Consider the following 15,365-nt stretch of genomic DNA (forward strand, 5'->3'; position numbering starts at 1 on the left):
ATTATTTGTGTATCTCTCCCCACTAGTCTGAGAACATTCAGATCATTCGTTATTTATCTTTACATTTTCAGAGCTTCTATAAGGCCAAATATATAAAAGATGCTCAGTAAACATTTAATAAATTGATGAGGTTTTTCCTCTACTAGAGATAAAGGAGTGTGAACATCAAACCATTAGAACCCTAAGTCCACCTGTGACCTATTTGTTGTTTTCACTATAGTGTCCTTTTTTGTTTGTTTGTTTGTTTGTTTGTTTGTTTGTTTTTGGGAGTGAAGAGAGTGTGAGCAGGGGCAGAGAGAAAAGGAGACACAGAATCCGAAGCAGGCTCCAGGCTCCAAGCTGTCAGCACAGAGCCTGGCGCTGGGTTTGAACCCACAAACTGTGAGATCATGACCTGAGCTGAAGTTGACGTTTAACTGACTGAGCCACCCAGGTGCCCCTCAGTATAGTGTTCTTACAGAGAGTTTCTTGACCTGAATTGATTGATGCAAGTGTAAGGTCCAAAGTTAGTTTTCTAGCCATTGATGAAGTAATTTATTGTTGAGTATTACTGTAATTCTTCACACAGACGGTAAAAATTAGAATTTCTAGACTCTTTGAATGAATATTTTTGTGAGTTGTGATTATATTTTTGGAGTGTGTTATCTGTATAGTCAATCAATACTGATGTGTTGTTTGTGTATTTAGGGGTTCCTTTTGCGGGACAGAGGATCAGATGTTGAGAGTTTGGACAAACTCATGAAGACCAAAAATATACCCGAAGCTCACCAAGATGCGTTTAAAACTGGTTTCGCAGAGGGTTTTCTGAAAGCGCAAGCACTAACACAAAAAACCAATGGTAAGTTGATTTGACCCCATTCATATTTGGGTAGATACCTAAAAGGAAGTCATAGTCCTGTATTTAAGTGATTATAAATCTTTTTTCTAACAATTACCACTTTTTCACTGCTTATATTCTGTTATATTTGTAATGTAAGCTGTGTCAAAATGGAAATATCTGTGGACTTTTTGCCTTGTTTTGAGAACCTATGTCAAGGACAGAAGCCTGAGCGGCTTCTTGAGGTTTTGCTGACAGGGTGCTGAAAGGAAATCATGGCAGTTATACAAAACCATGCCACGTTCCAAAACCTCATGTGATGAAATATGATTTCCATCAGTAACCTAATATTTGCCTTTTGTCAAGCTGTCCTTTCTCATTGATGTCATTTAAGGCTTTTTTTTTTTTTTTTCTCCTTCCAGATTCTCTAAGACGAACTCGTCTGATTCTCTTCGTTCTGTTGCTGTTTGGCATTTATGGACTCTTAAAAAACCCATTTTTATCTGGTAATGGCTCTGACTTTTTTTTAATCTTTTAAATACCTGAATTTTTTTTTTTTTTTTTTTTTTGTAGTTAATATGCCTAAGACTTAGGAGTGAGAAAACATGTGTAGTTCTAGTGTCTAGGCCCCTCGTTCCTACGAGTCAGCACTTCACAGATTGGGTCAATTTGAGATTGTTTCTTTTGTGTTGAAGTAGAAAAGTTTTAATCTGTTATGATTATATGCCATTTGCATTGTCAGAGGGCCTACCATATTTACATTGCTTTGTGGATTACAGGAAAAGTTCCTTTAGACACTGTACAAATTTCAACTTTGACTTGTTTTGGGAAAAGAATATTTTGTTAAAATTTTAAGGTTTATGTTATATCAAAAATGTTAGATTAACTTCTATTAGTGGTTAGTTTTCCACATTTTTAGAAAATTATACCTGTCCAATTATAAAATTTAAAAAACATGTATTAGAATTTTATAATCACAATACAAATGAAATAGTTCTTTATTTCAAAGACACAATAAATTTATGAAAAATTACATATTATTAAACATCAGTTTAAATGAGTCCCATATTTTCTGGGGTTGCCAAGTCTAAAATGAAATGTCAGTTGTAAGTGGTTCTGCTTGCTTTTTCAACTATTCAGTTTTTACCCTGTGTTCTCTGTGTTCTTTATGTTTGATTACCTTGAGAGAAAAAACTGATGTACAGTTAAGAATATTAGTTGACCTGGATCAGGAATTTATCCCAGGACTTGCATGTAACCCCAGATATTTTAAGTTTTTTGTGGCATCAAACCTGAGATGAGATTTTGACATCCAGGAATATTCTTTTTATATCTAGAGTCACCTTCTCTTATCTCATTTTCAAAACAGAACCATTACAGGGACACTAGGTGATAACGGAAGAGTAGGAAAAGGTCTGATTATTCCTTTATGTTTCTTAATTTCTTTTTTTTCCCTTAATTTCTTATGTTAAGTAAAACATATATTAAAATATGAAGTGCATTGCCGTTGAGTAATTAATTTCTTATAAGGTTCAAGGGGGTTCAACTACAAATTTATTTGCCTTATTTATTAAGTCCATCTATATAGATTCTTTTTTTAAAAAACTGTATTTACTTAGCATGCATGCATGGGTGTGCGGATGTGGGGGAGAGGCAGAGAGAGTGAAAGAGAATCCCAAGCAGGTCCTGTGCTGTCAGCACAGAGCCAGACCCAGTGCTCGAACCAGTGTACCTTGAGATTATGACCTAAGTTGAAACCAGGAGTTGGATGCTGAAGTGACTGGGCCACCCAGACGCCCCATAGATTTTTTTATTTCAATGTTTATGTTTTAATTTTAGAGAGAGAGAGAGAGAGTGTGTGTGTGTGTGTGAGTGAGTGGGGGAGGGGCAGAGAGAGAGGGAGAGAGAATCCGAAGCAGGCTCCTCAGTGTCATCACAGAGCCCAACGTGGGGCTTGAACTCAGAAACTGTGAGGTCATGGCCTGAGGCAAAGTCAGATGCTTAACCAACTGAGTCACCCAGGCGCCCCGGACCCCACAGATTCTTAAATAAACAATTTAGTGGCTAAAACTATTAGTGTCCATTCTAGAATTTCTATATTACATTTACTCTTCCGACTCATATATTCTTGATATGTTAAGTGTTTTCTCGTTAACTGTATTTTTACCTACTGACTTTTTTGCATCTAAATTTCTGTCTTTTTAAAATTTTTTTTTTTAATGTTTATTTATTTTTGAGACAGAGAGAGACAGAGCATGAACAGGGGAGGGTCAGAGAGAGGGAGACACAGAATCTGAAACAGGCTCCAGGCTCTGAGCTGTCAGCACAGAGCCCGACACGGGGCTCGAACTCGCGGATCGCGAGATCACAACCTGAGCCAAAGTTGGACGCTTAACCAACTGAGCCACCCACACGCCCCTAAATTTCTGTCTTAAAGACAATATTTTCATCTTCTTCTGAGGAAATTAGAAATTACTTTTTACTCATTTATATGTTCAGTATGAAAGCTTAACCAAGGGGGAGAGGTTTCAGAAAGCTTTGTAATAAATAGTTCCTTATAGTTGATCTTACGTATTTTACTGTTCTTCCAAACTTTCACTGTTTTTTTAAAATTATTAGTAGTATTTTTAAAGTTTATTTCAAGAGAGAGAGAGAATCAGCAGAGAAGGGTTGGGGGAGGGTTGGACAGAGGATCCGAAGCTCTGCACTGACAGCAGAGAGCCTGAAGTGGGGCTCAAACCCATGAACTGTGAGATCATGACCTGGGCAAAAGTCCGACGCTTAACTGACTGAGCCACCCAGGCACGCTTAACTGACTGAGCCACCCAGGCACGCCTCACTGTGTTTCTTATACTTGATGGTGTCATTAATGATCTATCATCCGAGGGCAAGTAACAGTTGCCAGAGGAAGGAGGCTTCATCAAAAGTGAAATAATCTCTTTTAAGGTTCGCCCTTCTTAAAAAAAATGCTAGTGCCAGTTTTTAATGCTAGGTTTAAGGCAGTGTATTCATGGTGTACATCTCTGACCAGTTGTAGCAGGATAATTTAATGTTAAAAATGCAAACTCTTGGGCCTTTTACTAAATCTGCAAATCAGAAGTTCTGGGCCATGGTCTGGGAACTTGCATTAACACCTTTCTCAAGTGACTTTTATGCACAGTGGAGTTTGAAAATAATTGGTTTAAATCTCTGTTATGAGGTATTATAGGAGAAGAGGGAAATACTATTTCATTTTAATTAGAAGGTACAAAGATAGTTTAATGAGGGTCATTGATTCCTTGAACACGGCCTAGAAATCCAGTAGACCTAGTTTCTGTACTTCACTGTGAATTAATGAATGTGAATTTAGATGTAATTTTTCTGGGCTTTCTTAAATCTGAAAAACAAGGTGGTTGGAATTTTATAAATCTATCAGAGATATAAGCATTTCTTTTCTTCTCTTTAGTCCGCTTCCGGACAACAACAGGGCTTGATTCTGCAGTAGATCCTGTCCAGATGAAAAATGTCACCTTTGAACACGTTAAAGGAGTAAGTTAAGTTTACTTTGCTTTCGTCGAATATTATCTAATTATGTAGGGCCAATATTTGAGTTTAAAGGTGTAAAATAGAAAATACATATATATTGGTCTCTACCTCCAGTTCCAAGCACTAAAACTGTTGCAATTTCCTACGTGACAAGAGTACTAGGTGCATTTTGGGTTCTACAGTTTGGTCTTTGACCCCGATTTCTGACACAGGGCTTCTCAATCCCTAGGAATTTCTTGGGTGATAGCACTGTTTTTTTGTACTGAGGCAACTCTGAGTGGGCTCCTGGGTGGGGACTGGCTATTAGAAAAGACCAAGCCATGATTAGAACTTAGATATTGGGATAAAAGAAATAAAACAGATCTTTCCCTTTATGGATTTTAATTCTAACAGAAATTGGACAATGATATGGCATATAAGGAAATTATAATAGAGTATGTTCAAAAGTGAAGTGTTACGGGAAAATATAGAGCAGGGTAAAGGAGATCGGGAGTTCTGAGAGAAAAGTCACAATTTTAAGTGGTGATATTCAGTGTATGATTGAGAAGTTAACACTTGAGTGAACATTTAAGGAAGATAAAGTAAACCATGGATTTTTTTTTTTTTTAAAGATATTAAGTAATCTTTACACCCAACGTGGGGCTTGAACTAAGAACCCTGAGATCAGGATTCTCATCCTCAGGGGCTCCTGAGTGGCTCAGTTGGTTGAGCATCTGACTCTTGAGTTTGGCTCATGTCATGATGTCACAGGCTCATGGGATTGAGTCCTGTGTCAGGCTCCGTACTGAGCGTGGAGCCTGCTTACGATTCTCTCCCTCTGCTCCTCTTGTGTTCTCTCTCTGTTTCCAAAATAAAATAAAAATAAAAATACAACATAAATTCATTAAGCCCCTCTAGTGATATTTGGAATATTCTTTATTAACAACAACAACAAAAAAGAGTCGCATGCTCTACCAACTGAGCCATCCAGGTGCCCCTAAACCATGCGTATATTTGAGCAAAGAACGTTTCTAGCCAGAGGAACATACAGAGCAAGGACCCTGAAGAGCTAATGTGCCTGGCTTGGTTGTTGACCAATGAAAAAGCCACTTGTAATATGTAATAGAATGAGAGCTCTTCCCCTTTCCATACTCTGTTCCCCATTTAAGCATAAATATTTTTCACCTACTCAAATATTAGGGAATAAAGTATCAGAAGTCACTATGCTGCCTTTATACCAAGTAGTCCTTCCCTTCCCTTTGCAATTTAAACATCTGTGAATTCTGCTGGAATTGTGGAAAGGGAATAATTGAGGAGGAGGCTGGGGCAGTGAGTATTTGAAAACTTGACTCCTTAGCGCAGAGGGCCCTTCTCATTTTGTTTAAGGTGTGCAGAGAGCTGAGAGCCTGCATGACATTGAACCTGTGTTGAGGTTATGGTCAGCAAGGCATTTAGTATATGAATAACTTTGAATATTTAAAAATTTTATTTTAATAAAGAACCAAATCTCTTTTTATACGTATATCAAATCTCTTTTTATACATACTTCATTACTTAATATACCACACTTCTTTTGAATAACTTTGAATATTTAAAAATTTTATTTTAATAAAGAACCAAATCTCTTTTTATACATATTTCATTACTTAATATACCACACTTCTTTTGGAATGAGTCCATTTCTGATTACAAAGCTAAAGAAGACATGCTGATAATATTAGAAATGGAACATCACAAGGGGCTCCTGAGAGGCTCAGTCGATTAAGCATCCAACTGTGATGTCAGCTGAGGTCATGATCTCACGGGCTCATGGGCTCAAGCCCCACACTGGGCTCTGTGCTGACAGTGTGAAGCCTTCTTGAGACTCTCTTTCTCTCTCTCTCTGTCTCTCTCTGCCTCTCCCCCTGCTCTTATGCTCACACTTTCTCCCAAAATAAATAACATTAAAAAAAAAATGGGGACATCACAGAGTTTTCAGATTGTCAGAGAGTTTTCCGTGGTAATATTAACAAATACTATAATTATTGCTACAATGTTATATTGCTGTCATTGCTATCAAATCTAGATTTATATGTAGATATATATAAATGTTTAAAGGTATCTATAAATGTTATATATATATTATATATTATTGCTATTGTTATATATTACATATATGTTATATGTTATTGCTATAATGTTATATTGCTGTTATTGCTATCAAATCTAAATTTATATGTAGATACATATAACTGTTTATAGATATCTATAAATGTTATATATATATATATACATATATATATACACACACACACACACACACACATACATATATATATTATAATTTATACCATTTACCATAATAGGTATACCATTAGGTGGTACCTGTGGTCAGTTTTACAAAGTCTTTTTGTTTTGTTTTTTACATTGATTTACGTATTTATTTCTAGAGAGAGAAAGAGAGGGTGAGTGTGCGAGCTGGGGAGGAGCAGAGAAAGAGAGAATCCCTAGCAGGCTCCACACTGCCAGCACATTGCCCAAGATGAGGGTCTCAAACCCACGAACCGTGAGATCATGACCTGAGCCGAAACAAGAGTTGGACGCTTAACTGACTGAGCCACCTAGGTGCCCCAGTTTTACCAAGTCTTAAAGAGCTAGTATAGGAATATCATTTCCTTGCTTAGATTTGTTTGTGTAGGAATAATATTATGTATAGCTGCCATAAAAATACTAATAACAGCTTTTATAACTCCATTCATTGTCTTGATCCCCCTAAACTCTATTTTCCTATATAGATTTTATATACCTCAGTTGAGAATTCTCTTGCCACAGAGTCTGGGGAGAGAAATTTTAATTTGAGTAGTAGGTGACATCTAATCTGTTTTCTTTTTTCCTACAATTCAAAGTTATCCATTACCTTGACCAAATGTATTTTGGTCTTGTTTTAGTATATGAATAACTTTGAATATTTAAAAATTTTATTTTAATAAAGAACCAAATCTCTTTTTAAACATAAATTGTATTGAAGCTTAGTATTCACACAGACCTACACAAATCATAAATCTATACCTTAATAAATTCCCATACAGTGAACTCATAATTATCAGCACCCAGCTCAAGAAATCGAATATTAGCAGAAAGTTCCTAGTGTTCCTTTCTTACCACTCTAAGGATAATCATTGTTCTGTTTAATAACATATATTAGTTTCCCCTGCTTTTGAATTTCATATGGACATGTATAATACGTGTAGTGTATATGGCTTTTTTCACCCACCATGATGTTTATGAGATCCATCCATGTTTTTAAATGGAGTTGTAGTTCATTTCATCCCCATTGCATAGTATCCTGTGAATATCACAGTACTGTTTATTTATTCAACATTAGGTGAACATTGAGTTGTGCCTAGTTTTCACCTAAATAGTGCCATTGTGAATATTCTCTGCATGTTTCTTGGTGAGCATATATAACACATGTCTCCTGGGCTTAGGAGTGGACAGAGCTTTGCTTTTAACCGTTAACTTTGTAAACAGTATATTTTCATAATTTAATTGAAATAACTTTTAAAGACCATTTTTAGCCTAAAAAAAAAACAAACAAAAAACCTCTTTGCTCTTTATTTCTTCCTAGAAACAGTCCTAGGAAAGTATGTAGAAATCTAAGATAATCACGACTTTAATTCTAGATTTTCATAATGCCCTTTGGCCCAGAGATATTTCATGTTTTAGTACACTTTTTTTCAGGTAGTTTCTTTTATTTTATTTATTTATTTTTTTATTGTTCCTTTGCTGTTTTTTTTTTTTTTTTAATATATGAAATTTTTTGTCAAATTGGTTTCCATACAACACCCAGTGCTCATCCCAAAAGGTGCCCTCCTTAATGCCCATCACCCATCCTCCCCTCCCTCCCACCACCCATCAACCCTCAGTTTGTTCTCAGTTCATAAGAGTCTCTTATGCTTTGGCTCCCTCCCACTCTAACCTCTCTCTCTTTTTTTTTTTTCTTTCCTTCCCCCATGGGTTTCTGTCAAGTTTCTCAGGATCCACATAAGAGTGAAAACATATGGTATCTCTCTTTCTCTGTATGGCTTATTTCACTTAGCATCACACTTTCTAGTTCCATCCACGTTGCTACAAAGGGCCATATTTCATTCTTTCTCATTGCCACGTAGTACTCCATTGGGTATATAAACCACAATTTCTCCATTCATCGGTTGATGGACATTTAGGCTTTTTCCACAATTTGGCTATTGTTGAGAGTGCTGCTATAAACATTGGGGTACAAATGCCCCTATGCATCAGTACTCCTGTATCCCTTGGGTAAATTCCTAGCAGTGCTACTACTGGCTCATAGGGTAGGTCTATTTTTAATTTTTTGAGGAACCTCCACACTGTTTTCCAGAGTGGCTGCACCAGTTTGCATTCCCACCAACAGTGCAAGTGGGTTCCTGTTTCTCCACATCCTCACCAGCATCTATAGTCTCCTGATTTGTTCATTTTGGCCACTCTGACTGGCGTGAGGTGATATCTGAGTGTGGTTTTGATTTGTATTTCCCCGAAGAGGAGCGATGTTGAGCATCTTTTCATGTGTCTGTTGGCCAGGTAGTTTCTTTTAAACCCTAATGTACTTGAGTTTTTTCTTCTCATTGAGAGCTCTTATTTAAAGTTGTCTAACGTAGGGTTGCAAATTGGCTGCGAATATATTATTTGGACAGTGTAATTTAAAATAAATATGGGGGGGTGGCACCTGGGTGGCTCAGTCAGTTAAGTGTCTGACTTTGGCTCAGATCATGATCTCATGATTCGTGAGTTCTGGCCCCGTGTTGAGCTCCGTGCTCATGGCTCAGAGCCTGGAGCCTGCTTCAGATTCTGTGTCTCCCTCTCTCACTGCCCTTCCCCTGCTTGCACTCTGTGTCTGTCTCTCTCAAAAATAAACAAACATTAAAAAATAAAATAAAATAAAATATAAATATAGGGGTGCCTGGGTGGCTCATTTGGTTAAGCATCCAACTTTTGATTTTGGGTCAGGTCATGACCTCACAATTCGTGAGATCGAGCCCTCCCCCAGGTTCTTGTGCTGACAGTGTGGAGTCTGCTTGGGATTCTCTCTCTCCCTCTTGCTCTGCCCTTCTCCCACTTGCACTTTCTTTCTCAAAATAAATAAACATTAAAGAATTTATAAAAATTAAAAAAATAAAATACCTAAAAGAGTACATACACAATTGCATTTTTTTAAATTGTTTTTTGTGGGTTTTTTTCGTTTGTTTTTGTTTTTTTAAGAGAGAGAGGTTGCACAGGCGGTGTGGAGTACAGGGGAGAGGGAGAGAGAGAGAGAGAGAGAGAGAGAGAGAGAGAGAGAGAAAGAGAGAATGAGAGAGAATCTCAAGCAGGCTCCAAGCTCCGGGTGGAGCCCTGATATAGGGGCTCGACTTCATAACCCTGAGATCCTGACCTGAGCCACAATCAATGACTTGTACGCTTAACTGGTTGAGCCACCCTGGTGCCCCACAAATACATTTTTTTCATTTAAATGGATATTTAATATCTTTAATGATGTGTTTTTTATTTTTCCTTGAAAAATTAAAGTCTGGAGCATGAGTTCTGTACTCCTTTGTAGAACCAAGTTGTGATTATTTGCCCTCTGTAAGGGTCTGTTGCTTTCCAGACCCTTTTTCAGTATACTGCTTTTTCACTATATTGCCACCACTGTTGTTTTCATTTGGTCTTCTGCGCTCATCTTTAATATTATTCTGGCTCATAGGTATTTGCATTTGTTACTCATAGTTGTATGCTACCTGATTTCTCATAGGCAGCTTCCTTATATCAGTTTTTTTAAAGTTGAGCTAATGTTCTACTTGACATACTTGTTGACCAGATTGGGCTTTATGCCTGCTAGGGATCTCAATTCTTACATAATTTTTTATATTTTGAGGATGAAATACTCTAAATTTTTTTGGCCACAACCATTTACAAAACAATATCCGTATACTATAGCTTAATTTTAGTCACTGTCCTTTGGCATTTGTTGGGAACTAAATCATTTATAATCTAGTAGTAACTCCTTATAATGAAAATAATCTCATAATGAATCCTAAGTCATTGTTATAACTTAAACACAGGCTTCCTTGTTGATGTACATTAAGTTACATAGTTTGCCCTGGAAGCTTGTAATCAGTTCCAAAGTTCTGGATTTGAAACTTGCTAGGGGAACCTTTCTATTTACAACAAATGCCACTGACACATTTAACTAGAATTTTGAATTTAAGTGCTTGTTAACTGGAGGGAGCACTATTTCTTGAAAAGGTAGGAAGTTGAGAATGCTTTTGTTGGGATATGTAAAGAAATGCATAATGGGGGGTGCCTGGGTGGCTCCGTTGGGTAAGCATCTGACTCTTGACTTTGGCTCAGGGCATGATCTCTCTGTTCTTGGCATTGAGCCCTCCGTTGGGCTCTGTGCTGACAGTGCTGAGCCTGCTTGGGATTCTCTCTCTCCTCTCTGCCCTTCCCCGCTCACACATACGCTGTCTCTCAAACTTACAAACAAAGGAGACTGCACAATTGGCAAAAAGAGTCAGGTGAAAACCCCTTTGTGTTTGCATTTATAAGGTGGCCTTCTTGTGTGCTTCTTTCCCTGAAACAAAGAGAAAGCCAAGTTAACTTCCAGTTACATTTACTACTTTCAAAGAGGCAGCCTTGATAATCCATTATTTAGAATTGTTTGGTAAATTGTGTCACTTTAGGTGGAAGAAGCTAAACAAGAATTACAGGAGGTTGTTGAATTCTTGAAAAATCCACAAAAATTTACTGTGCTTGGAGGTAAACTTCCAAAAGGTAAGATATCTTCCCTTTACCATGACTTGACATCAAAAATACTGTCATCCATTGCTAATTTAATTTTTATCAGATTTAAATGCCTAAAGTTTAATTCTTAATTGCTGTTTTAGAAATAAGTCTTCATTCTAAACATAACATTGTATAACCTTTTTTGGGAGGAAGGGGATTTTGAGTTTTGTTATAATTTCAAACTTTAAGTTGTAAGAACAGTACAGAGAACTCCCTGTACTCTTAACCAGACTCAACAGTTTTTTAGCACTTTGTCCCATTTGCTCATTCACTTTCTTCACATAAATGTATTTTTTTAATTATTTGAGAGTAAGTTATAGATATCATGCTCCTTTAACCCCAAATACCTATTACATATTTCTTTAAAATAAGGATATTCTATTATATAACTCTAATATAGTTCTTAAAATCAGGAAATTTAACTTGGTTCCAAAACTATTATGAAATTCACAGTGAAATTCAAATTTCAGCATTTCTCTTACTAATATCCTTCGTAGTAAGGTCCTCCCATCACCCTCACCGACCCAAGTTAGGACCTGATCCAGGTTTACACATAACATTTCGATTTTTCTTTAACCTGAAAAAATTCTTCAGCCTTTTATTGTAGGAGTGAGTATGGATCTTTTATGACCTTACAAATAGTACACACTACTTTGTAGAATGTTCCTCTCTGATGTTTTCCCACAGTTAATATAATTTAATGACTGTTGTGATTTTTAATAAGAAGTACATATTTAGTCTTAATCCCATTTCTTACAATTTCCTTGTGTTGAGAGCAACACTGTGAGGTGACTTTTAGAACCCACCTAAGGTTAGGAGCTGGTTGCCAATAGAATCAACCATGTGATTACACAGCTGAAACCTCACTCTCACCCTCCTGACTGCTTGGGAGGGGAGAGTGGCTGGAGGTTGAATCAGTCATGCATGTCTAATGAGGCCTCCATAAAAACCCAAAAGGATAGGGTTCAGAGAGCTTCCAGGTTGGTAAATGTGGAGATGTGGGAAGAGGGGCATATCTAGAGAGGGCATAGAAGCTCAACAATCCCTTTCCTTTTCCTTGCCCTATGCATCCTTTCCATCTGACTGACTGTTCCTGAGTTGTATCCTTTTATAAGAAACCAGTAATCTAGTAAGTACAGTGTTGTTTCTCTGAGTTCTGTGAGCCATCTTAGCAAATTAATCAAATCCAAGGAAGAGATCATTGGAACCTCCTATCTAGAGCCTGTTGGTCAGAAGCCTAGGTAACAGCCTGGTCTTGCAGTTGATATAGGAAGGGATAGAGGTAGAGGCAGTCTTTTGGGACCAAGGCCTTAACTTGCAGTATTTGATGCTATGTCCAGGTAGTTCGTGTCAGAATAGAGTTGAATTGTAGGACACCCAGGTGGTGTTGGAGAATTGCTTGTTTGTGTGAGGGAAAAACCGTAGGCTAAAATTGGGTACAAAATTGTAATGACTTAATGGTGTCCTTATATTATACAGTTGTACTATAATCGTTTATATTGAACTTTTAAATGGTTCTGGTGTTTTGCTGTTAAAATGAGCACATTGGGGGCTGGGCAAAGTCGGTGAAGGGGAAGGGAGAGAGCTTCCAGCTGTAGAATAAATAAGTCAGAGGAATAAAAGGCCCAGCATAGGAAGTATAGTCAGTGATACTGTAATAATAGTGTTGCATGGCGACAGAAGGTAACTACACTTGGGGTGAGCATAGCATAATGTGTAAACTTATCAAATCACTATGTTGTATACCTGAAAGAATGTAACTGTGTGTCAGCTCTACTCACATAAAAATTTTTAATTATGATAATAAAATCAGTGCTGTGGTGATCATCTTAAGGTCTCAAGGCTTTGCCCACATGCTTAATTAACTCCTTAGAATGCATTGGAGATTTGCTCATGTGTTATTTATTCATTATGCTAGATTCCAATTCTAGAAATGGAATTGGTGAATTAAAGGAGACACTGCTATTTACATTTGGTTTTGTGCTACGCACTGTCTCTACTGAGAATGTTCAGAAGTATCTAAAACTGTTTCCATGAGTCTGCTAATTTAGGATTCATTTATTAAGTCAATATTATAACATCATAAAGAGCATGTTTAAAACCATAAAATAGTGACACTTTTCTTATACAATATCAAAGGATATTGTATAAAATTGTGGGAAAATTCTCAGGTACCAAAATATATTCTATAAGAAATTGATACAGTGAGGAGTTAAACCAGTTAGGAATAACATGGCAACACAAGGGGACAGTCTGAAGGGTATTTTTCAGCTTTCCTTTAAAAGGGTGTTTTATGGGATGCCTGGGTGGCTCAGTCGGTTGAGCATCCGACTTCGGCTCAGGTCATGATATCGTGGTCTGTGGGTTCGAGCCCCGCATCAGGCTCTGAGCTGACAGCCCAGAGCCTGGAGCCTACTTTGGATTCTGTGTCTCCCTCTTTCTCTGCCCCTCCCCCGCTCATTTCTGTCTCTCTCTCTGTCAAAAATAAATAAACATTAAAAAAATTTTTTTTAAAGAGAGTTTTATGTTAAAATATAGCATTAATATAATTTTGTTGCCTGTTTAAATATATTCTGAAAAATGAAAAGTTGTGGAAACTAAAGAATTCTGTTATTTCAACTTAGAAGAACTTAGTGCTGTTATGAAAATTTTCAAACATATAAAAAAGTTACAAAGCTGTAGAGATGAACTACTTTACATCTAAAGCCTTTGGTATGCATCACCTAAGACCAAGCACATTATCCTAAATAAAGAGAGTAATTTATCCTACCAAATAAAACTAAATACTATTTCCTTGATATCTGGTACTCCAGGTTTTTTTTGAAATTTTCCTCAAATGTCTCTAGAATTTCTTAAGTATGTTTTTTACGGAAGATCATCAAGTCAAGGGTTCATGTATTATGTTTCGTTGTTTAATCTCTTAATCTGTTTTGATGTGACTTTTGTTTAGTGATAAGTTTATATTCCTTTCTCTCAAGATTCTGACTTGTTGAGGACCGATAGATAAGCAGTATTTAAATGATAGAGGGAAACTAGTTTTGGAGAAGATCCTGAAGTTGAATCATTATTTAAAGACATGTTTTGCTTTGTTTCAAAATACTGGTCATGTGTCTTCAACCTCCAAACTATATACATTAGTTATTAACTATTTGTTTTATAGGTTCACATCAGGGTTTTTGGTTTTGGTTTTGTTTTTTTTAATTTGAATCATTCTCACTTATTTTTTCTTTTAGGAATTCTTTTAGTTGGACCCCCAGGGACAGGAAAGACACTTCTTGCTCGAGCTGTGGCTGGAGAAGCTGACGTTCCTTTTTATTATGCTTCTGGATCAGAATTTGATGAGATGTTTGTGGGTGTGGGAGCCAGCCGTATAAGAAATCTATTTAGTACGTTTTAACGTATCTTTCATACAATACCAAATTTTCTTAATTTTAGGGGAAGAGGGCTTCTTAACCCTTTCTTGGCTGTGTGATTATGATTGATAGCTGACCTAGCCATTGTGGGGGTCAGGTTTTAGGTACTTTAATGTCTGAGCTAAAACAGGACTGTACTTTTCCTCCAAAGAGAAGAGCCAGGAGAGGTGTTTGATGAGGTTGGGGGCTATTGTAAAGCTGGGTTTTTTGTTGTTGTCCTATTCATTTTATTTGTTAATCTGATAGTATGTAATTAAAGAATAATTAGCCTCAAATCTGATTGTATATGGTTTGTGCAGTTGGAAGAGTGAATACTCAGTTGTTTGTGTTGTATATTATTGTATATGATACAGTGTTTTTGAGGCTACTGTTCTTAAATCAGTTTTGAAAGAAAGAAAGAGACCTTCTTTTGTGTTGTGTCTCCCAAATGAATGTCTTTGGTTGGCTTTTGACAACCTTACAGGTTTTTCATATTTATATGACTTTGTTCGAAAAAGTATTGATTTCATTAAACTTACTGGAATCTCTTTTGTTTTCCTAGGGGAAGCAAAAGCAAATGCTCCCTGTGTTATATTTATTGATGAATTAGATTCTGTTGGTGGGAAGCGAATCGAGTCGCCAATGCATCCATATTCAAGGCAGACTATAAATCAACTTCTTGCTGAAATGGATGGGTAATTGAATCTTCCTCTGTCTTTGGAATATGGTGATATATTTGATAACATTCGAGAAATTGGAAAAAATGTAGACAACACAATAGTCCCTAGTGCAAGAAGGCCAGACAAGCTTCATTCTCTGTATTGTGTTGTGTC

The 15,365-nt window shown here is 36.8% G+C and overlaps 1 protein-coding gene across 1 annotated transcript in view; it reads left to right on the plus strand.

Annotated features, from left to right (window-relative positions):
* The window catches only part of YME1L1 (YME1 like 1 ATPase), a 54,260-nt gene that overhangs the window by 24,252 nt on the left and 14,643 nt on the right, over positions 1-15,365 (plus strand). Inside the window, exons 6-11 of the mRNA XM_049626948.1 lie at positions 688-838; positions 1,240-1,323; positions 4,263-4,345; positions 11,038-11,128; positions 14,374-14,526; positions 15,095-15,227. Of these exons, the coding sequence (XP_049482905.1) occupies positions 688-838; positions 1,240-1,323; positions 4,263-4,345; positions 11,038-11,128; positions 14,374-14,526; positions 15,095-15,227 (695 nt within the window). The remainder of the gene's footprint in view (positions 1-687; positions 839-1,239; positions 1,324-4,262; positions 4,346-11,037; positions 11,129-14,373; positions 14,527-15,094; positions 15,228-15,365) is intronic.

Source organism: Panthera uncia, chromosome B4 (genome assembly GCF_023721935.1).
Source record: "Panthera uncia isolate 11264 chromosome B4, Puncia_PCG_1.0, whole genome shotgun sequence".
Lineage (NCBI taxonomy): Eukaryota > Metazoa > Chordata > Mammalia > Carnivora > Felidae > Panthera > Panthera uncia.